The following is a 25,212-nucleotide window of genomic DNA, read 5'->3' as shown; positions in this document are numbered from 1 at the left end:
ATTTGTTTTAAAATAACTTTGTAGATGCTTGTAGAGAAGTTTTGTAGATAGTTATACATATATTAGACTCATGGACGAGCGGTTGTTATACGTGAGTAGTTTTGTAAGTAGATAATCTTCGTTCCCTTTTTGTCATGCAATGACAGGAGAGGTAAAGATGAGTATGGGACTATTTTTATTTGTCTTGGAAATAATAACAAAGTTTCTCACACACGAGTGAAGTATAGAGTCTCGCGAGCTAACCTCCCTGTCTCGCCCTCTCTCTCTCTCTCTCTCTCTCTCTCTCTCTCTCTCTCTCTCTCGCCCATGTTGCTAGGCTCCTTCCTACTACCTGCCGGTTCTATGGCCTGTCTCCTTCTGATCTCTGTTTCCTAAATTCTGGTGTAGCAGTGGTCGTGTCACGTGTGTTAAACTGTTGTTGGAATGCTCTAGAAACGTGTGTGTGAGTATGTGTGTATGTGTGTGTATGGTCACTAGGCGCTGTTGTGTGCCTATAAAGCATTCCTTGAGTTAGAGTGTGTAAGCATGTTTAGCACTGCTCGATTCTCGCAGACACAATACCTCTGACTTGCTGCTTCCATCTGTCTGTCTATCTATCTATTATGATTTGTAATTATAATATGGAGTCCTAACATTGCTCGGTCACACCGCTGAAGGTCCTCCGACAGCAATCATCATGGACATATGCTAATCTATAAGTGCATAATACTGATTATAATATTGTATAGACATAATATTCATGACAATATTGTACTGATCCAGTAATATTACATTTTAAACAAGTTGTATACATAATTAAACAAATGCAATGGTTGTTGTATGCCATTTCGTAAGATGTGTATGTATAACAGACATATGCATATAATTGTGCAATGGTAATACTGCTAGGTTATTACATTACATAATGAGTTATCCCTTTAGTAATGTCTAACATTTCACCTAACTTGTATGATGAGTCTGGTAATACAGAATTGTGGTAAAATTGTATGATTTTAAATAATATTGTAGTAACATTATGGTAATACATAACTGTAACATTGTGAATTGCTACATAATTGTATTGTAATTGTTACATTGTAGTAACATTGTAGTAATACATAATTGTAACATTTTATGAATTGTTACATAATATTGTGGTAATGCATAATTGTGTTGGCCTTATAATTGTAGTTACATTTTGTTAATGCAACTGTTACATAACTGTGTTGGCCTTATAACTGTAGTTAAAGTTACATAAAAGTTACAACTTGTTAATGCAACTGTTACATAATTGTTACATACTGTTTGTAGTTACATAATTGTAGCAAGTGTAACATAATGCAATCGTTTGTCGTTACATAACTGTTACATATCGTTTGTCGTTACATAATTGTAGGAAGTGTAATGTAATGCAATCGTTTGTCGTTACATAATTGTAGGAAGTGTAATATAATCCAATCATTTGTCGTTCCATAACTGTTACATATCGTTTGTCGTTACATAATTGTAGGAAGTGTAATATAATGCAATCGTTTGTCGTTATATAATTGTTACATATCGTTTGTAGTTACATAATTGTAATAATTGCAGTCCTGACATTGAATCCGGTCATGCTGCGGTCGATGATAGTGATGATGTGCCATGCCAATGGCTCGTGAAAACAACAATTTGCTTTTTATTTCACTTATAGAAGTTTATGTGATGATGTGCCATGCCACTTGCTTGTGGAGAACACTAATTTGCTTTATGTTTCACATATAGGAGTTTATGTGATGATGTGCCATGCCACTTGCTTGTGGAGAACACTAATTTGCTTTTTGTTTCACTGATAGAAGGAGTTTATGTGGTATTTTGGCATTTGTAGTAACACGCTTATTTTCATTTGTTTGTTATGTGATCGTACTGTATTTTTTTCTTTTTTTTTATGTATTGATTTTCTATAGTTTGTTTTTCTTTATTTGTCTACGCTTTTTCGGTGTTGTTCGAGGTTGCATAATTGCTGGCTAATTTCCTTGGGACCCATTCTTAAGGTTTAGTTTATATTGCACAGATATTACTGAAAATGATATTATATAGCCCATATTTTGTTATTTTATATAATATATATATATATATACACACTATATATACAGTATTAACTATATACACTGACTTGTTCAATTGTACCTATCGTGGGCAATATATGTGTCAACATTGTGTGGAAATCTTTGTCTTCACGATTGTGTTGAAGATGTTCATTCTTGCTGACATCATTTGTGTTGGCCATATTTTTTTTCTTTTCCTGGTTTTCCCTGTAACTTAATTTGTCTGTTTCCACTAGGTAGCTTTAATTAATAAATGTTTAATACAGTTCTTTTAATCGCTCACTGAGTAACTGTGATGGTGTATTTTCTTTATTATTTTGTAGATGTACCAGGTAATAATGTATAGTTGTATGTATGAAGTACGTATTTTATGTAGGTAAAAATGGTAACACTCGTTGGTAGTAAATAAATGCTACAATTACGGTTGAAGAGTCACACTATCGTGACCATGAAATAGGATACAAAAACCCACACTGGCAGACGAAAAAAGATATATTCCAAACAGTTTCGGCGACAGCTGTCGCCCTCATCAGTGGATCTACAGACCAAGAGTGGTACATACAAATGCTGAGAAGCTGCTTATATGCAGGGTGAGGACACGTTTTCCCAACCACACCTGATGTGACCTCACCTGACCCTCCCTCTACTCTGTCCACGACCTGAGTGAGGGATTACAAGGGGCGGCAAGGACCTTGCCACTAATCCTCTCATCACTGGATCTAATTTATACATTCCTTCACTATGGTTAAAATTATTATATCTCTCTATACATACAGCTACCACAAATCTACGTTTCTTATAGTTACTACATTTGTACAATATTTGGCTAGAATTCCAGTCGATTCTATGGTCGTTTTCCGAAGAGTGAACGTACACTGCGTTATTTATGTTGCCTATCTTACAAGCATACTTGTGTTCCTTAATGCGAGTGTCCAAATCCCTTCCCGTTTCACCATCATAAACCAAATCACAGTCTCTACATGGAATTTTGTATACCCCTGCAGTTTTGTTACTAATCGGTTTATTCTTTACCAGCATTGATCTTAAGGTGGAAGTATATCTAAATGCAATGTTTACATCCAAATCGTGACTCTCAGACTTCACCAAGCTAAGATTTGACACATACGGAACCGTGATGTATGACTCCGTATGTGTCAAATCTTAGCTTGGTGAAGTCTGTGAGTCATGATTTGGATGCAAACATTGCATTTAGATATACTTCCACCTTAAGATCAATGCTGGTAAAGAATAAACCAATTAGTAACAAAACTGCAGGGGTATACAAAATTCCATATAGAGACTGTGATTTGGTTTATGTTGGTGAAACGGGAAGGGATTTGGACACTCGCATTAAGGAACACAAGTATGCTTGTAAGATAGGCAACATAAATAACGCAGTGTACGTTCACTCTTCGGAAAACGACCATAGAATCGACTGGAATTCTAGCCAAATATTGTACAAATGTAGTAACTATAAGAAACGTAGGATTGTGGAAGCTGTATGTACAGAGAGATATAATAATTTTAACCATAGTGAAGGAATGTATAAATTAGATCCAGTGATGAGAAGATTAATGGCAAGGTCCTTGCCGCCCCTTGTAATCCCTCACTCAGGTCGTGGACAAAGTAGAGGGAGGGTCAGGTGAGGTCACATCAGGTGTGGTTGGGAAAACGTGTCCTCACCCTGCATATAAGCAGCTTCTCAGCATTTGTATGTACCACTCTTGGTCTGTAGATCCACTGAAGAGGGCGACAGCTGTCGCCGAAACTGTTTGGAATATATCTTTTTTCATCTGCCAGTGTGGGTTTTTGTATCCTAAATGCTACAATTAATGAATGAATATATACAGTGTAGAATAATTATTGTTGGTGATTATTTAGTGTTTGAGTTATGCAGATAACTGAAGTAAGTATGTGTACGTAAGTTGTAACAATACAGCACGTTTTACATGTTTGTGCAAAATGTGTTGTTTATCACTGTGTCTGTTACTGTGTATTGTATAAATGAAGTAACTATGTAACTCACTAATTTTTTCCGTGGTGGAAATGGTGTGAGTGGTGTTGCACGTGGTGATAGCGTTGTCCTTCACGGGTTGATTGACATGTTGTCCCAGCAACCACTTATGGTGACGTCGACTTCCCACACTGGTAGCTGTGGTGAGTAAATGAGTAGCGATGAGTAACTTGAGTGAAGATGAGTGAGTAAGATGAGTTGTGAATATGGACTTGGTATTTGCTTCGTCGTCTTGACCTCGCACTCCTGCGTCAGCAGTGGAGGTTGGGTGGATGTAGCAGAGAGAGGAGGGTGAGGTCTGGTGGTTGTGAGTTGTGAGTCGTGTCTCACTCTTCGTTTGTTTGTTTTGTTTTTCTTTCTCGATGTATTCTCCGTCCTTTTCTCTTGTGATTTACTCGTTGTGGGATGAAGACTGCTGCTACTTGTAGGTGCGTGTAGAAGAATATACAGACGACTCGTAGAGTTGTTACTTGTAGTTGATTGCAGATGGTTGTAGTTCGTTGGTTCATCGTAGAAATTGCAAGAGTGTATCAATATTTTGTTAAACTACATCAACGTGATGATCGGGCAGACGGAGAGGGGGTTGGAGAGAATACTGTCAGGAGCTGGTTGTGAGTTGTTGGTTGTTAGAGGTATTTTTTGTTTTCAATCTTGATAATGCAGAATCAACTGTACACTCGTAGACTCGTAGGCTTGTAGACTCATAGGCTTGCAGGCTTGCAGACTCGCAGGCTTGTAGCTTGTATTTTGTAGGAATTCACTGTAGAACTGAAGCTAATCTTCGTTAGAGTCTCGCCTGCTTTTGTAGAAATTCACTATAGATTCGTAGACGAGGTTCGTACGTCCACTGCCGCCATATCTCATAATATAATTTGTAGAAACTTGTAGTTAAGTTTTGTAGATCAGTTATACATATATTAGGGTCGTGGACGAGCGGTTGTTATACGTGAGTAGTTTTGTAAATAGAAAAATCTTCGTTCCCTTTTTGTCATGTAATGACAGGAGAGGTAAAGATGAGTATGGGACTATTTTTATTTGTCTCGGAAATATTAACAAAGTTTCTCACACATGAGTGAAGTATAGAGTCCCGCGAGCTAACCTCCCTGTCTCGCTCTTTCTCTTTCTCTCTCTCTCTCTCTTTTCCACCCTCTCGCTCATGTTGCTAGGCTCCTTCTCCCTACTACCTGCCGGTTCTATGGCCTGTCTCCTTCTGAGCTCTGCTTCCTAAATTCTGGTGTAGCAGGGGTCGTGCCTTGTGTGTTACACTGTTGTTGGAATGTTCTAAAAACCTGTGTGTGAGTATGTGTGTATGTGTGTGGATGGTCACTAGGCGCTGTCATGTGCCTATAAAGCATTCCTTGAGTTAGAGTGTGTAAGCATGTTTAGCATTGCTCGATTCTTGCAGACACAATACCTCTGACTTGCTGCTTCTATCTGTCTGTCTATCTATCTATTTATCTATCTATCTATTATGATTTGTAATTATAATATGGAGTCCTAACATTTACACCTACCGACGCACAAAGGAAGATTGATTTAACCAAATGACAGGAGGTATTATTGTCTTGGACTGTGTAGTTGGAGATAAAAGTTTTCCTGGTATATCATATCTTATACTTTTTACTTTCTTTTGTTGGCTAATATTATTAGCTGAAAGAAGCTTCCAGTGTTTCTGTCCAAGGATTCTCTTTGATAAGGTGCACCACAGAGGTACGTGGCGGATACGCCATAAGTGTGATGTATACGCAGTGAAACAGTTGGCAGTAATAAGGGAACTCTTGTCCTTGAGTGTACATAATCATCACCTCAGATACAGCCCTGAATGTACTACACCACCAGAAAGTGTAAACAAAAACTTGATACTCTGACAGACTCACCTTGATCAGACTGAGGGCTCCTGTATCGGGATCCACAGCGAAGTGCGAAAGTGACGGCTCAGCGGGGACGGGATGGGGTGAAGGGAGGGGGAATGGGGGACTGGGTTCGTGAGAAGAAGGAGGAGTAGGGCTGCTGGGATGCAAGGACCCCGAATAAGAGGGACGAGAGGGTGAATGAGAAGTGGACTCTGAATGAAAGGTGGAGTTTGAATGAGATGGACGAGTAGGAGGGTTAAGATATGTGCCGGAATGGGAGTGAAGGGGTCTGTTGTCGCTGGGATGGGGGTGAAAGGGGTGTGAGCCAGGTTGGGAGGGGTGTGGGGAAATAGAGGTATCCCAGGAGAGGGTGTAGTGCAGTTTGCCATGTGGACCTCCATCGCCATCTTCGGCCGCTACCTGAAGAAGACGACGACAAAGTTACCATAGTGATGAAGTTGGTGACAGTAATTTATCAGTGAAGTGCACATTAAGAGCGCGTTACGAGCGAGGAATATCCATGTTATCTCAATTTCCCTCTGATATAATATTTCGGCATGATGGTAGCTGAACAGTGAAAATATACTGGAACGAAAGACACCCCTCACATGCACCCACACAGACATACACTTTCACACAGACATAGACTCATACACACACACACACACACACACAGAAACATTCACCCCCCTCCCCCCGCCACACACACACACACATACACACACACACACACACACACACACACACACTTTGTAAAACTCGAGATTCCAAGGGGTTCCTATGCCTTTATGGGTGAGTTTTTAGTTGATAAAATTTATTGAGTGAATGTATCACGTGCAAAAAGAATTTCAACTCTATTTCACATTGGAGTACAGTTACTAACTTCTGCTTGGCGTGACGGTCGGGTAGAGCATGGACGGGTCGGGCCGCTCATTTTCAAACTTAACTGATAGTAAACATAGCTCAGTCGCTTTGCTCGCTGGCTCTTAATAATGCGGAAAAAAGCAAACTTCCACAACATTTTTCTCCGTCCCACTATCGTATTTTTTTTCTACTTTCTAATGCTTTCTGTGACTCATCGAATACAAACTTTTGTTATAAGCTGCTCAGTAATAATTAATCTCGAAAATAACATTTGGTTTGTTTAGTTGTTTGGTTTCCTAACTACCTGTGCTTGTTCCCTCCTCTTCCTCTTACCCTCTCTCTATGGCTTTTCCTTCCTTCTGTCTTCCATTGCTTCATCACTCTTCTTCTTCTTCTTGTTCATTTGTTCTTTTTCTTCTTCTTCTTCTTCTTCTTCTTCTTCTTCTCTCTCTCTCTCTCTCTCGTTTTTCTGTCTTAACTCCAGCTCCACATCTACGTTCCCATCCGGCTCTCCCTTGCCTATTTCATTTTTCTTCCTTCACTTCCCCCTCCTGCTTGTCCTTTCACTTCTTTCATCTTACTGTATGGATTATGCAAAAAAAAAAAAAAAAAAGTCGTGTCATGGCAATAACAGTCTATTTAGTGGATATATATATATATATATATATATATATATATATATATATATATATATATATATATATATATAATTTTTTATATATTAAGTGGTAGGTGGGGGCGCTCTCCATCCACTCACTCCATGTACACTGCTCTCGGGTGTCTGCCCTTTCCTCTCCACCATCCTTCTTTCCTTCCATCCTCTTCGTCTTTCTTTCCTTCATTCTTTTCTCGTCTTTCTGCCTATGGCTGACTTTACACTCCCTCTTCTTTCTTTCCTTCATTCTTTCCTCTTCCTTCTGCCTGTGGGTGACTCTACATTGAGTGACAAGCCAAGTGGTTTCCTGTACACCAGGACACCATTTACGAAGTACTACGCAGGGTGGTAACCATATAACCATATTTTGGCACCTAGTAGTTTAGTGGGTAATTACGGCATTCCAATCGGATTGAGCCGGTGAAGGTTTATATCCAGGAAATAATGCCACTCAGCGATGGGTGAGGCTTGACACTCTCTTCTTAAATGTCAGGACCATATTGACTAGCCCAGGGCGCCTACGCTCGTCATGGGGCAACGTAGGATTGGATGATGGATTGATGGATATATATATATATATATATATATATATATATATATATATATATATATATATATATATATATATATATATATATATATATATATATATATATATATATATATATATATATATATATATATATATATATATATATATATATATATATATATTATATATATATATTATATATATATATATATATATATATATATATATATATATGCACGACAACTAATCGACTATACACTCTATGCAGATTTTCTTTCCAAATGGTATATAATAAGTTTCATCATAAAAGACTTGCTGAGAAGCTTGAAGCGTGTGATTTAAGTAATTCAGTGTTGCATTTGGGATCCCACACAGGTCAGGTTTGTGCCGCACTGTTTCTCAATTATGCTAATGATACTGATAAAGGTTTCTGATGGAAAATATCAATATCTGCTGATAATACCAAAATCGGTAACAGACCGAACTCACCAGTATGTAGGTAATCCAAGTAAACCATGATAATATATAATTTGAACTGAAATGTGTCATGTAGATTTCAGAATTGATTAATGTTGTGTCCTAAATAATGCAACTAAAAGAAAGTTTAGCATAATATGGAAATTATGTAAATTAAGAAATATATTTACATTTACAGCAATTATAGAAAATGGTTTAAAGGCAAGTCAACAATGCAAGACTGCATCACGGGAAATTACAGAAACAAATCGGTTGAATTCATGGATAGAGTATTTGAATTCAAACGAGAGAGTATCATCCTAACCTTGTGGAGTTCTCTAGTATGCACACACCTTTTTTTTTTTTTTCTTTAAACAATAACAACATAGAGGAAGACAAAAACAACTGAAAAAAAAAAAATCCATACACCAGATTACTGGTGTCCTTTCATAAAAAAAATCTGACGGTTGGACTTGAACAGCCATAGGCTGAAGACTGGGGGGAAACCACACTGGAAAAGCTAGTTCCAAAGAGATGCAGTTCGGTGAATAAAAGAATTCTGCTATATGGCAGTATGACAGTCCAGTCATGGGCGCTACCATATACCCGTGTAGAGCAGGGGAAGGTGTGGATAGGTGGCACATTGGATTCAACTTCGTCTGAGCATTAGCCATAAAAGTATATGCAAAATAATGCAGGGGAGACAACAATCCTTCTTACTTGTAGGGAATGTAGTTCATTTGTAATAGTAGGGTTATCAATAATTCTAACAGCTTCGTCCTAAATTTAGTCCAGCTGTTTTAGTGCAACCTTTCCACATCCATTCCACGAGGGTGAACAATATTCCAGCTGAGAGCGCAATTGACTCTTGTAACCTAACACATTGTGTTCATTGTTTGCCACCATATTAAAGTCAAGATACAGATAAATTAGGGTACAGTGGAGAGTAATAAATATGATACTCCAGAGAAACCGTGTGTACAGTTTAGAAATTCTGAATCTGTAACTTAATGAAACATGTATATACAATTTCCAAAGAGCACAGTAATATGACAAATGATAAGCAGTTCACAATAAACACTCGAATTACACTAGAAATGAAGCACATAGGTATAATACCGGTATTATTGGCAAACATTCCCAACCGCATTAAGCAAAATATTTCGTCTTCAATTGGTTTGAAGTAATATTGAAGAAATTCCCTTGGAAGGTGGTAAAATGCATCATAATAATGATATGAGAAAATCTCTTGGAGAAGTATCTGAATTCTAATCCCCAGGTAACCACTTACAACGCTAACTCACAGAAAAATCTGATATCCTCTTACCCAGATCAGACAATACAACAACAGCGAAACACCTTTTTTACATTTAATATTGTTACGTCTGCACCTTACACCGCTACAGGCTCCAACAGCAGTAGTTCAGTACAGGAAGGACACTGACCAGTGAGTTGTTCTTCCTATGGTCAGCCTTAAGGTGTACAGTACACAAGATCAGCTGAGGTGTTGTAAATAAACACTGGGTTCTACAATTCACTGTCTTTATTTTCCAGATAATTCCACTTAATGCTTTCCAACTTCACTTCACTGTTCTCACAAGCACTGGAGCTATACAAACTTTACTAACTGCTATACTTAATGCTTGACAACACTTTGCTGTTATTACACTTAATGCTAGACAACACTTCACTGCTTTCACAAGTACCGAAAATAATCTTCACTAACAGCAATTACACTTGATGCTTGCCAGCAACACAACACAAACTTCACTAACAGCACTGCACTACACTCAAACTGAACTGAAAACCGTCTGAACTTGTTCCAGTCCCTTATTGATCCTTATATAAGCTTGCATTGTACTAGAATGATCTACTTCACCAACATTCTAGGACATGCTGGTCTTGCGTATCATCCCCTAGCAACAACAGTTACTAACTAGGAGATATCAAAACATGCCAGAGTTTTCCTACATTACATAACACTGTAATTTATTTTGCATACAAACTTGAATTACATAATTAACAAGCAAGCACATAAATAAAAACATTATTGAGAAAAAGAGCACAAAAATTAATGCATTACTTACAAGATAACTAGGCTCACCAAACAGCGGGTAAACTGGCAACTGTGACTCGTACCAGAACCGGAACTAGCTACCGTAAACATCGGGAAACGTTGAGAAAATATCGGCTACCTAACTGGCAAATCCCGCATCTTAACAAAATCTTTCATCTCTTGCAGATTAATATGGTGTAGGTTTCCATAAATCCTTTTCGACGAAATTTCCAATATAGTTTTTCAGTGTCATATGATGCCTTTCTACACTTTCTCCTTCTGGCATTAATTTGTGAAACAAGAGTCCACTGAATAGATGTCGTAGCCAAAGTGAGCTCTGAAACAAACAGCCATGAAAAGCTCATTTGGTCCGTTGATGTTTTATCTTTCTTCCAATCTTTTCACTTCGTCATTTTCGCTCCCTCTCCCTTCTACTCCCCATCTTCCATGTAATTCCTTTCCCTGTCTCTTTTCTTTCGCAGCAGTTCTCCTTTCTTTCCATCCCCTCTCACTCCCTTATTCCTTCCCCTCCCTCTCTCATTTTTTTTCTCTCTCTTTTTTCCTCATTCCCCTTTTCCATTTTCCCCATTTCCCCTCTTCTCCGTTCTTTTTCCTACCTCCCGTCTTTCCAGTTCCCTCTTCTTTACCACGCATTTCCATCCCCTCTCTCTCCTCTTCGGTCCTTTCTCCCTTTCCGCTTCTCGCCCTTTTTCCTCTCTCTTTCCTCCTCTTTTTCTTCCTTTCTCACTTACAGTAGGTAATCTGGGTTATCAATTAAAACAACAAAATTATAAATGCACAGTCAGGGTAGACAAGGGAGAGAGAGAGAGAGAGAGAGAGAGAGAGAGAGAGAGAGAGAGGACACATTGTTACATAGATACACAGACCACACAGACCTAACAGTCCCTGCGACGTGGTACGACCTTAATGCTATAACTTAACCTAGTCACAGAAGTGGAAGACAAAGATTGTACATCAGAAGGCTCTCTCCCCCTGCCTCCAGATCCTCCGGCATTTGCTGTATAGGGAAAAGAATTGAGATGTAGCACCTTGCTGTACAGAAACACTTGAAGGAAATTTCAGATGAACAGTTGAAAGTGGTGCCAGAATGGAAATGAAAGAACAATAATGAGCAAGCAGTCAGGCAATAATAAGAAACTAAAGCTATAAATGCATTCTTTTTTTACCATGAGTTTTTAGTGATGCACTGTCATCACTTTTCTAGCTTGACTACATTAGATAAGTACCGTACGGTACTTACAAACAGATAATTATCTACAGTATATGTCCGGTTCGATCAGCGAAGTTAAGCAACGTTGGGTCTGGTTAGTACTTGGATGGGTGACCGCCTGGGAACACCAGATGCTGTTGGCATCCCTACCTCAAGTGGGGTTGGTGGAGGATTAGTGCCCCTCCCTGTAAAACAATTAACTCTAAGCCCTTGGCCACCCCGTTTGGGATACATGGCGTCTGGCAATGAATGAATGAATGAATGAAATATGTTTGAACGTTATGCCTGCACATGCTACATACATACACACACATAATTAATAAGGCAAAATGTGGGACACTTAATGTAGCTTTGTTGGTGACATCAGCTACTCACAATTGGTCAGGTCAGGTCTGGACAAAGGTCAGGAACTACCACCAAATCCTAATCTATCCCTGCACAAACCTCACCATCATTGCATTAACACAATGGGTAATTGTTTACCTATGTCACAGGAGTGCACGAACAATACAGTAGCATTAAGATGAAAATGCTAAGAACACAATCTCTCTCTCTCTCTCTCTCTCTCTCTCTCTCTCTCTCTCTCTCTCCCTCTGTGTGTGTGTGTGTGTGTGTGTGTGTGTGTGTGTGTGTGTGTGTGTGTGTGTGTGTGTGTGTGTGTGTGTGTGTGTGTGTGTGTGTGTGTGTGTGCAACTTCGACTGAGCATTTGCCATAAAAGTATTTGTAAAATAATGTAAGGGAGGGAACATTCTTCCTTACCTTTAGTGTAGGTAGTTTGTGCATAATAGCAGGGTTGTTAATAATTCTAACAACTTTGTTTCGAATTTTGTCTACTTACTTTGGTGCAACCTCCCCACACCCATTCCACGAGGGTGAGCAATATTCCAGCTGAGAGCGCACATGACTCTTATAAACTATATCCAACTGCTCGTCTGCGAAGGACCTACGAACTCTGTACAATAATCTAAGTTTCTTTAAGGCGGTTTCAGCAAGTGATCTGACATGAGAGGTCCATCTGAGGACCTTTAGGAATACTGTATCCAAATATTTAGTTCTGTCATGGAGACGAAATAAATTGTTACAGGATGAGTTTGGGAGAGTGTGTAAGAAACGGAATCTAAAGGTGAATGTAGGGAAGAGTAAAGTGATGGTCTTTGAGAAAGGTGAAGTCAGTGAATGTACAGCGAGGTTGGATGGTGAGGAATTGGAAAATGTGGGTACGTTTAAGTACTTGGGTAGTGTGATGAGTAAGGATGGAGGTTTGGAGGGTGAAGTGCTTGAAAGGGTACAGCAGGGAAGAAAGGTTGCTGGTTCTTTGAAAGCAGTGATAAGAAACAGGGAAGTGAGCATGGAAGTGAAAATGTTACTACATGACAGTATTGTGATACCAACTCTAACGTATGGAAGTGAAGCTTGGACGTTGTTGGAAGGACACAAGTCAAGAGTGAGAGCAGTGGAAATGAGTTATTTAAGAGGAGCCTGTGGAGTCACATGGAGAGACAGGCTGACGAATGAGGATATAAAGGAGCGTTGTGATGTGGATGTGGATGTGATAGGAAGCGTTATGAGGAACACACTGAGGTGGTTTGGCCATGTGGAGAGGATGGAGGGTGAAAGACTGACGAAGAGAGTGTATGTGAGTGAGGTGGAGGGGGGAAGAGGGAGGGGGAGGCCGAGGATGAGATGGAGAGATGGGGTGGAGAGGTACTCGTATATGAGAGAGGGGGGTGTGAGTTGGGAGCAGGGCAGTGAAATGGCGGGGGACAGGGCGACTTGGAGACGATTTGTTTGTGGCCATCCCAAACGGGATTGAGGCGTCTGGCAATAGATAGATAGATAGAACTTGAGTACATTTGTGAGGCACTGCCTATTCCTTACTAATCCGTGTTGTTTACCTCTATATATTTTTGGCAATCTACTACCTTGACCCTACTAATGGTTTCCAGCAGCTTACATACCATAGACGTTAATATGATTGGTCTGTAGTTTTCTGGAAGTTTGTGGCCACCTTGCTTAATAACTGGAGTCATATACTGTGTGCCAACTTCCAATCTTCGACGACCTTTCCTTCACTTAGTGACATACTAAAATGTACAGTATACTGGACGATTAGAAAGTTTATCTTCAACTTATTCGAGAACTTTAGGTTAAAAATCTATCTGGGTCAGGACTTTTATGATGTTCTTGTTGCTCAAACGTTTTATTACATCATGTTCTGTGACTGCGATGTCGGGTAATTTGAGCTGCCACTTACAAATTTCTTTATTCTCGGTGGTGAGTACTGGCTCGGAATGCTTATTCAGGCAGTATGCTATTTAGTAGTTATCTGATAGTAGCTACCCATTCTGACCAATTAATGGGCCAATACCAGACCTGATTTGGTTTGTATTGTTTATGTAACCAAAGAATAATCTCGGAATCTTCGTTCTTTTTATTACAATATGTAGTTCGTATTGGCTCTTAGTTGACAAATTAATGTTCTAGCTTTCCTTCTAATATCGTTCTATGAATTTACTGCATGTGGATTTTTTTTTTTTTTTTAGCTTTTTAGAGTTTATTACTGAGAGAGAGAGAGAGAGAGAGAACGCCAGGTGCGGGTTCGCTAAGCAGGGTTAGAAATCCCCTTGAGATCTTTCCGTCGAAGGGTCGAAGTTAATCAAGTTGCAGCAAACTGTAGGCAGATGAACAGAGAGACAGACAGATATATATACAGATAGACATGCAGACAGATTGACAGACAGTTAAACATATACAGATAGACTGGCAGATCGACAGATAGATAGACAGATAGACTGACAGATGGATGAACAGAGATGAACTGATAGATAGATAGGTAAATGTAGATAAATACACGTCTGTGCAAGGGTTCCTAAACTAAGGTACGAGTACCCCAAGGGGTGCGTGAAATATTTTTCAGGGAGTGCACGAGAGGGAGATTATGTTTCACTGTTATTCGATCTTTGCCTTCCTTATTCTATATACTCTCTAAGTATGTAAATTAGATACTGGGTCGCAGATTTAAATGAGGAAGGCACAGAATAAATGTGTAAACTATCCGCTTTGGATGTGTAAGCCTACTCACACTACAACAACGTCCAAGGAGTGTTCTCAAGATTTTGGAAATGACCACTTGTTCAAGATACTCATGACACTGACTAAATTCTGGTCTCATGAGATATTCATGCTCCTGAGCTGTTTGCATAGTCTTTAAAAACTCTGAACATTGAGACTCCTTGACTAAAAGGAATCATCTGGTGTTGGCTAAATAATATACTAGAACTGTCCCTCCCAGAAGAGAGTTACCTTTAGCGGTATTAAGATTTCAGTATCCTCTGATTCACTCAGTAGAATAAAAACGTCGGGCGTTTGCTGAAATCCAAGACTCAATTAGTCCTGGCCATAAACGGATTAGCATTTCTTACGCCATACATGTGCAAGCGTGGAATCTATTTTGTGCGACGTTTCGTGCTAGGCTGTCTGTAGAGCATGGCCTCGGGGTACTAAAAAAAAAAAATAAAAAAAAAACAATATTGGATCCCCTATTACCTCACAAGGAACACCTCAGGTGCTAAGTACTAGACCAAAAGAAAATGTTTCTTCTTCTGATCAAATCTTTGTATTTTAAGCTTAAAATAGCGTCTTATTTAAGTATGATTTTCTTCTATGTCGTAAAAAACCTCATTATATATATACTTTTCGCAAGTACACTATTTTTATTATCGTTTTACGTGTTCACGTTAACAGTATCTATATAAGTAAAGAAAAATTTGTTTCTCAAGTGTATAGTGCTTCTCCCTCTTAACTTCATCGTTGTGTACAGAAGTTATATTCTCCCTAATTAAGGAGTTTGTTCAACTGATTTGCAATTACACAAATTCAGGTGAGTTTTCTATACGCGTACAAAAAAGTCCATTGTTGATGATAAAGTTACCATGAGGGGTACTTGATCAGCCAAAGATTTGGAACCTCTGCTGTAAAGGAATAGGTAAACACATGTACAAACATAAAGATACGGACATGACATAAGGATATGCAACCGCAGATAGAAAGTGTCACGTACTTCGAACGGCAGAGTGAGAGAAAACTGGAATGACAGACAGACCACACAGTCGCAGGCTGACACATAGGAGAACAGATAAACAAAAGACTGACAGACAAACAGACAGGTAGACTGATGTAGGCAGCAGACGTACACGGACAGACAGAAAGAAACACAAACTGATAAACAGACGCTAACCTCTGACCAATTAAACGATTTGGGGAAACAGTCAGACAGATACACTTAAGTGCTAAAAAGCTATCTCGTTAGATAAAGTCTTCATTATCTGCTCCACTATATGAGGATGTCTCCATTGCAATATAAGATAACCCAATGTTTGCATGATACACTTATCACACTGAAGGGGTTAATATGTAACTTAGCTATGAGTCGAATCTCTCCCAATTAACTTCTTAAACTGAGTAATGCCGGCTAATGGTATTAGAAACCAATTAAACTAATATAGTAAAAGAGTTGCTTGAAATTTATTCCCATCGATTGAATGCAAGTGCGTTGTCCGCGATAATGAAGAGACGTCATCGTAGTGATGGGATGAGTATCATAGCATGCAAAAGTGAAGCTGGAGGAAGAACGAGCAGACTGAGAACGAGGTGAAGAGATGGAGTGGAGTATACTGTATGTGAAAGGCATGAAAGGGGTGGGAGAGAGAGGGATTATTTATGGGATGGAACAATATGCTACATGACGGTGGAAAGCTTGGGGGGAAAGAAAAAGAGGGAGAACAGATGAAGTGGCAGAGTACTAGAAGGAGAGAGACTTGGCGTAGCGGGAAGAAGAGGTGACTGATGAAAAGAGGTTTGGAGGTGTCATGTAGTGCAGCTACATTCTGATATATAAGTATGGTATTGTTCTCTTGACTTCTAAGAAGGTTAGCTTGTTGATGATAAATATTTTCTCCAAAATCAAGTCACAGATATAAAAAAGTAGAAGAAACGTTAGCATTTTAACGGATCAGAATCGTAATGTGAATCGTAATATATTTACTGGTCCCGTCTTTGAACAAGTAATTAAGGACTGCATTGGTTATCACAGAGAGGAACTAAAAATTCGTAGGGGTGAATTATCAGAAAATGCAACCTAACAGTAATCAGACTGTCCATAGAAACTCCTCTTATTGTGACCAAGAATAACTCGGCTCGATGGTGCCCGATCTTCGACTATCAGGCGGTCCTCCACGTATCCAATACCACATTCATTCATGTGTCGCTACTCCTTCGCGTTCATCTCAGTCTCCCTCTTCCATTCTCTCCCTCCGCTTTACTCACATACGCTCTATTATTTTCTTGTTCTTTATTCACTCAACAAAGTCCAACAATAATGCAAAAACATTTCATTAACGAGACCGAGGGGTCCATAGGCTGTCGCCATCCTAGTTGTTATAAGGCATGGCTAGTAGTAATAACAGTTAGGTGAGTCTGTTTGTGCATTCCTTGTCAGTACATAGCATTAAGGACCCAAAACATACTCAGTTCACAATAACAACCAAAACAACATAATCACCACTCCAGGTTCCCCCGTCTCCTACCCTCCCACTACCACTACCATCACAAAATAAGCAAAGCTTCATCAGACCCATTAAACATGCCAGGATTCATTGTTTTTACTCACTACTCAAGATAAACGATACCTACCTGACGGGCGGCTCAGCAACGTGTTTGTTGTAACATTAACCTGATGAAGATCCATAAACCGCTTCGGTTCTGTTCATGATCAAGTGTAGGAAAACTGGAGAGCTGGTTTAACGACTAACCAAGAACACTTATTCATATTTCATACCCAAAGATCATATTTCATGCCACCACGACTCAGGATTGCAGCAGCGGGGGGATGGGCCAGTTTCCCAAGTAAATACAAAAAGACTATAATAATATCAGTAGCAAGATAAGTCTGCTTGTACAGTTCAGTTCAGTCCTTCGACAAAGTGGGCCTGAAATACTGTCTGTTAAGCATTAAATAGCACACTGATCTAAAAACTGCAGAAGCCACAATAATGTCCATACAAACACCCCCTCCCCCCACTCACAAAAACTAGGCTTGAATCAGATGGCGTAATCTTCTGACGATATCATTCATCGTAAGGGAAACCTTTTGTGGTAAAGATAAGTGAGAGTTATAATAACCACTTTATGTTGAAAAAGCCTCCTGGAAGCTAAACGAAATATTGTCCAGGGATGATAATATACTACCTACCTAGTAGTAATAATAGCTACTACGACTCTCACTTCACGCTATTGACAAGGACAGCAATATCAAGAAGATGGCTTAGATTTTCCTCCTACTGACTGCATGAGGATCGTTAAGACAAGAAAAAAATATTTTCATTTACATCATAATGACGGCAGCCAAAGCATTACACAGAACCCCCCCCCGCCAATCCGTTCCACCACCACCACCAAAACATTACCACCACGCCGAATAATACGGTGGCGAGGTCCGGATACTGAGAGTCTCTTAATGGGCAGGGCTCACTTCATTACCCAGACTATTCGGGGCAGGCGTGTGGGTGTCGCGTTAATGAGGTGAACATCATGTTAATTATGGTTACTGCAATATTACTACTGGTCCCTACCAGGGACTGGGGGTAGAAATGTCGTCTTCAGCAAGTTATCGAGTTACTATTAGCGAGGGACCAATTCTCTGTCGTCAGAACAGGCAAGTTTTGTTATTTTGAGAATTGAGTGTTTAGCTTTAGCAATAGCAACTGTGCACTGGAGGTTGAAATCTCATGAGGTACTTACAGAAAGGGTTTGATGCCCCTCAGCAGTGCTCCAGGAGGCAAAGTTTTCGGGATATTTAGGCTTTTCTAAAATTTCACGGCACTCAGCACTCTGACATTACTTTTCCAATCGAACCTAGAAATTGCCAAACGTCCCCGCCTCGTGCTGGCCTGGCTATTGTCAAACACTGAAGGATTTGGGCTCATTTTGCCGTGTTCTGAGGGTCCAGTAGATACAGTCACCAAGAATGCTAGTTATTATTTCACCCACGCTAGCAAAGCGAGAGAGTGTTGTGTTTTAATGGTGTGTGTGTGTGTGTGTGTGTGTGTGTGTGTGTGTGTGTGTGTGTGTGTGTGTGTGTGTGTGTGTGTGTGTGTGTGTGTGTGTGTGTGTGTGGGTGCGTGCGTGCGTGCGTGCGTGCGTGTGTGTGTGTGTGTGTGTGTGTGTGTGTGTGTGTGTGTGTGTGTGTGTGTGTGTGTGTGTGTGTGTTTCATGAAATAGTTCACACAGTTTTTACCTGATTAAAAAAAAAAAAAATTGCGAAACAGTGTAGGGACAGCCCAATAGAGTAACCTGTTATTTTGAGAATAAGTCAAAGGTCAAGGTCACAGTACGAGGTCAAACGCTGCACGAACAAAATCAACTTAAACGTTTTTTTGACCATTTTTGACCAAATTTTTGCAACAGGTTGAGAGAAAGGCAAAAATAAAATCATTCAATTTTGAGAACAATCAGTAAAGGCCAAGTTCACAGGGCATGTCGAAATTCGGTCTGTGGGTGTACTTGTTAATAACTCAGTCCATTTGAGCCAATTTTTTGCAAACATGGTGGAAGGGTTTAAGTTAGTCAAGAAATAAACTTAGCATTTTTTAGAACAATATGTCAAAGGGGCAAGGTCAACTTCAAGTTTTTATTCGATTTAAACCAGAGATAATGAGAGGATTAAGGATAAGGCAAGAATGAAAAGATTCGATTTTCAGACCCATCAGTCAAATGCCAAGGTCAGCAGTAAAGGTCAAATGTCAAGGTCACAGGGCAAGGTCAACTCAAACGGGTTCGATCTAATTTGAACCAAACTTGGTGGATGGTTAACAGTCAGTCATGAACAAAGAGATTTAATTTTGAGAACAACCAGTCCAGGGTCAGGGTCACAGGACAAGGTCAAAGTTCGATCCATCGTGTCTGAGTGCGAACAAACTAACAAAAGCAGTTTTGATCTGATATGGATGAAATTTTGTGGATGGTTGACAATCACCCAAAGGGCAGACCCAATGTTTTTCTAGATCAATTGGTCACAGGTCAAGGTCACATGGCAAGGTCAGCTTAAAGTCATTATCTGATGTAGACTAAACTTCGTGGAGGTGTTCAGGTTAAAAGAATGATAAAAATATTCAATTTTGAGAAAGCACAATTAAATGTCTAGGTCAAAGGGAAGGTCAAAACTCAGGGTCACTGGGAAAAGCAAATGTTAAGAGGCAAGAATGAAACAGTTTTATTCTGAAACCAGTTTATCAAAGGTCAGAGTCACCTGGCAAAATAAATTATCCGGCCCTGAAATGGGTTGGTGAGCGAGTATGTCACACTCTGAGTGCGCCTTCTTGTTACAGCTACATTGACAGCATTTTTTTTATTAGAGTCATCGGACAGAAAGATGTAACTGGCCTAAGTGCTTCCTGAATTTACGTGCAGTTACTGAACCTAAAGGTTCCTCAGTTGATGGTTAGTTAGATGATCTATAAGTTTAGTTAACTCTTGTATATCCTATTGTGGAAAAAATATATTTTATTTTTTAACTTTCGTATTGCTGTATTATTCCAGGCTTGGTTGAAACATTAGCAGGAATTCCCGGCATTGCCCACCCTCTAAAAATAACTGAATACAAAAACAAATAAATAAATATATAAATTAACTATGGCTGTGCATTCCCGCATTGCCTGGAATACGTGGGGCCCACTCCCATGGAGTTGGTGGCATTTGAGGTTCCCACCCCGTACATATGTGATCTGGGGTATGACACACCACTGTGCAAAATTTTGCCTTCCCAGGTGAAAAAGTTATCATGCTACCACTATTGTCACTGATAGTGTCATAACTTCCAAAATCATCCCAACAACTTATATCATTACAACTTCTATCACCAGCTACCACTGCCATTATTACTGCTGTCATCACCACCACTACAGTATCATTACTACCATCCCATCGCTTTTATTTTCCCACGTATCATCTTTTCTTCTTTCCTCAATTATTATGTTACCTACTTGTGTCACTGCTGTCCATTCAATCGCCATCAGATGTTATGAGTTACACTATCCTTCCACCTACATCACATACACCAACAACGAACCTGCACTTAGCACCCGTTTTCTACAAGGGGAAAAATTAAGGAGGGAGGGAAGGAGAAAAGCAAGGGACAAGGAGAACAAAAAGTTAAAGGCACAGGGGAGAAAGAAAGTGGGAGGAAGGTAAGGAAAGGAAGAAAGGGGGGGAGGAGGAAAGAAAAGGAAAAGAAAGAAAGGGGAGAGAGAAGTACACAGAGTAGAAAACCAACACAGACTTATTCGTTCCTTCTTGGTAGTGCGTTTTAGGGCAGACTTTTAAAAGTTTCACCTCTAGACAAGGGCTCTGTGCTTCGATGTTAACCCCTACAGCCAGATTTATTTAATTTTTTTTTTTTTTGCTTTGCTGTTCCTGTCTCTAGACGAGTATATCACAGGTCAACAGCCAAAATGGTTCTAACTTATGCTCAGCTGTTTCTAGTTTGGTACTTTCGGTTTCTAATCAGACCCTAAAATTTGGCTACCACGTATCCTTGACGTAGTAGGCCTACATCAAAAGTGTGAGAAAATTCATTGAAGCGTACAAATTCGTTAAATAAGTGTCAGTAAGTCCATTTATAGACAAAACAAGTAATGTCAGACATGATTTTTTATTTATATCACATGCTAAGCACAAACTGATTTATACAAAACTTTCTTACAAGGCTTTTGCACATTAAGAGTGCTTCTCACTCTTCTTTTGTAGGAGCAACTACTTTCTCGCTGTAACGTCCAATAATAGTCGCCCATCATGTTCTGAATGAATCGGCCTTGATATCGGCTCTCCATTTACGCAATTTCCTGGTGAAACCTTTCCCCATGTTCAGCACAGACATCTCCAAGATTAAGTGGAAAGAAGTCAAAATAAGAATGGAAGAAATGTATCTTCAGTGACATTCAACCACCAAGTGCATGGTAACTCTTTAACATCTTGTCCACAAACTCCTCATAATTCGGTGCTCGAGAATTTCCTAGGTAATTCATAGTAAGAACTAGGAAGCTCTCCCAAGCAGCCCTTTCCAGCTCAGGTAGGCTCTTCACAAATTCGTAGTCATTGAGTTTAAGATGAATATGAGGACCATTGAAAACACCTTCCTTTACTTTGGCTTCAGGTACAATGATCTGGAGCTTCGTTAGGAAGCAGTGGAAGTCAGCACTATCTTGATCTATGGTCATTGTAAAAGTCTTCAGTAAACCAAGTTTCACATGAAGTTGAGGCAAGGATAGCTTCTCAGGGTCAAGGAGAAATTTGTGAAGAAAGTTGAGCCTTCCAGTCATAGTTTTCGGTTGCACTGGCCATTTCTTTTGCAAGTAATGCTTAGCGTCTGTTCTGCTGTCCCATAAACAAAGAAGACACATGTGCTTTGTGTAAATTGCTTTAGGTGTAAATGCAAGGAGATCACCTTCAAGTCCCCAATGACATTCCACTGATTGGTTTTGTTGTCAGTAGCAGTCAATAAAATACTCATAGTTTTATAGCTTTCATTCATGCCATGGGCACGTGCAACTGGAACAGAAGAATGCTCACTTCCATTATGGAGAAGGAGTAACTTCAGTTTATTCTTCCTAGAATATATGAACAACCACCATTCTCCTGTTTGAGAAGGCTGAGACTTACAAAGGTGTTGCATTAACCATACAACATCATAACAGTAAAAAAAGAATGTCGTCCATCTTGTACACTGAAAGCTCTTCGTGTCTGTGATGGAAGTTGATGGTACAAACTCCATCTTGTAGCAGGTACCTTTGCTTGAATCGAGATCCAAGGAGTTTGCTTTTCTCTTTGGGCAGGTTAAGGTCTCGTATAAGGTCATGCATCTCTACCTGACTGATGAGGTGCGGCTCTTTGGTCCCTAAACCTTCTCAAAAGTCAGCATCTGTGCAACTATCCTCCTAACTAGATTCTGATTCACTTGTGGTACTTACTGAAGGATTTGGAACTGGAAGCTCAGGGCCATAGGGTACCGTCCTAAGAGCAGAAGGTACATTAGGATACTTGATCTTAGAACGGGATTTCACTGAATACTCTTTGATGTTAGTGAGACAAAAGTAGCAGTCAGTACAGTGATCATTTGGTTCACACCATCAGGCATACCTGATGACCGTTTTCCAAGCATCCATTCATTCATCTGGTTTATACATGGCGTAGACTGTAGCACCAGTTGAGCAGAGTGGTTGGCTAAAGACGTATGGCAAGCTGATGACAGGGTGAGCTGGAGTTCCTCTTTATTCAGCCCTTGGGACTAGCTTCTGACCATCCCCCTTTGCTGAACTTTTTCAGTGTTTCAGTAACACAGAGAGCAGGCCAGCATGATCTCCAATACAAGTTCTTGTAACTGCCAATACCAAACTACGTGCGCATTATACACTACACTTCCTATCAAAATTTTTTCAAAAAATGGCATCTCATCACTAAGCCTCGCAGTTCCCGAGGGGGGGGGGGCATCAAAGTCCCCACCACCTGCCTCTTTCCCAGTGACAACCAAGCAAGATGCCTGGAACCACAGTCTGACTCAGTTCTTCATTTTTGTAACTTTCACTGCCTTTCCTCTAACATTCTGTTGAACACAACCTCTCCTCCTGTAAACCTCACCTTCTCTTGCTCACAGAGACTCACCTGTCTGAGGTGATTGATGGGAAACCCTTCTCTGTATCCTCCTACCTTCTCTTTACTCATTTCAAAGCCATAGATGGCTGTTGTCTATGAAGCAACATATCTTGCTCTCGTGTTCCTGAACTTGAATATTCTGAATTCTCTACTCCTTGACTTCGGCTATCCTGTCATTCTCTGACTATATATACCTATGCTGTTTACTTATCCTCTAATTCTTCTATGAAAAATTCTTTGACTATCTTACTTCTAAGATGGAACACATCCTATCAGTTTCTTTCTCTGAAATCTTTGTTCTAGGTGATTTCAGTGTTGACCACAACCTCTCCTCTCCTTTCTTTGATTCAGGTGGCAAACAAGCCTGCATCTTTTCTACCCTTAATGACCTAGAACAGCTTGTACAGCACCCTACCTGCATCCCTGACCGTCTTAGAGAGAGTTCCAACATACTTGGCCTCTTCCTTACAACTAATCCTTCTGCTTATACTGTTAATCTTTTCTCTCCATTAGGCTCCTCCAATAAGAACCTTATTGCCTTAACCCATGGCGTCCGGGTAACATGTATATGTAATGGCTTGGAGACGTCTAGGTAGCACGTACACGATCTAGTTTTTCGCGGCATTGTGTGAATATTCCGCGGGTTATTTTCACCACGCACAGCCACTGGCAACCCTCCTGCACGCATCCAAGTCACGCTCCAGTTACCTGATTACCTCTTTAATGGATTGACCTATGGAAGAAGTTTTTCCTGTGTCGTGATCCTCAGCTGAGCACCCGCAGCCACCGAATTCAGCACCAATGAAGTCAAAAGCCAGAAAAGTAAAGGCCTTAGTGATAGTGCAATAGGGAGAGAATTCAAGGTGACATTATCGCCAATTGTGAGTTGAGAAAGTGACTCTTCCTCTGAGGAAAGTGACCGCCATGATGAGTGTCGATATTTATGCTTCAGATGAGGAGGGTGGATCACGTGAGTCATCCACTGTGCGCCCATTGTTTTCCCCTGTACATTCATCTGCTATATCCGATGATAGGAATGGTTCAGAGGGTATTGACGATCCTGCAGAGGGGGATATTTGCAAAGATGAGAGATGGAAGAGGAGGTAGGGAGTGGAGAAAGGGAGGAAGTCGAGGACGGAGGGAGGAGGAAGCGTGGTAGGGCAAGCCTTGCACCAACGCACTAGTGCTCTGTATATTTATGCGAATAATGTAAGCAGAATGTTTGTTTCATGATGAACTCAATGCCTTATTTTTTATTGAAAGTTTTTGCATGTGTACATATTTGTTATGATGAAAAGTACAAATCACAGGAAAATAAAAATGTTGTAGTGGAAAATATAGTAGAGTGGAGAAACAGAGGAGGTGGAGGGATGGAGGAGGAAGTGTGGTAGGGCAAGCCTTGCACCAACACTGTGTATATTTATGTGAATAATAAAAGCAGAAAGTTTGTTTCACAATGAATCAGTGCCTTTTTATTTACTGAAAGGTTTCGTATGAACATATTTGTTATGATGAGAAAGTACAAATCACTGGAAAAATATTGTTATAGTGGAAAATATAGAGGATTATGGATAGCACATACATAACTATATTGTTTACAATATTATTATTTAGGTTTTATGTAGTAGTAGTAGCAGTAGTGGTGGTGGTGGTAATAGTAGTAGTAATAATAACAGTAGTAGTAGCAGTAGTAGTAGTAGTAGTAGTTGTGGTAGGGTAGTAGTATTCAAGACCCAGTGAGATACAAGGTCTGATCATTTCTGTTTAAAAATCGTACCACTCCG

The 25,212-nt window shown here is 39.9% G+C and overlaps 1 protein-coding gene across 1 annotated transcript in view; it reads right to left on the bottom strand.

Moving 5' to 3' along the window:
• Positions 1-25,212, bottom strand: part of LOC145392114 (putative neural-cadherin 2) — a 613,300-nt gene that overhangs the window by 235,513 nt on the left and 352,575 nt on the right. The window contains exons 9-10 of the mRNA XM_080266567.1: positions 6,290-6,350; positions 5,955-6,028 (exon numbers count right to left, since the gene is read on the bottom strand). Of these exons, the coding sequence (XP_080122693.1) occupies positions 5,955-6,028; positions 6,290-6,350 (135 nt within the window). The remainder of the gene's footprint in view (positions 1-5,954; positions 6,029-6,289; positions 6,351-25,212) is intronic.

This window comes from Coenobita brevimanus, chromosome 21 (genome assembly GCF_032717465.1).
Source record: "Coenobita brevimanus isolate Jiangsu-jjx chromosome 21, ASM3271746v2, whole genome shotgun sequence".
Classification (NCBI taxonomy): Eukaryota; Metazoa; Arthropoda; class Malacostraca; order Decapoda; family Coenobitidae; genus Coenobita; species Coenobita brevimanus.
This window is presented reverse-complemented; position numbering and strand designations above follow the sequence as displayed.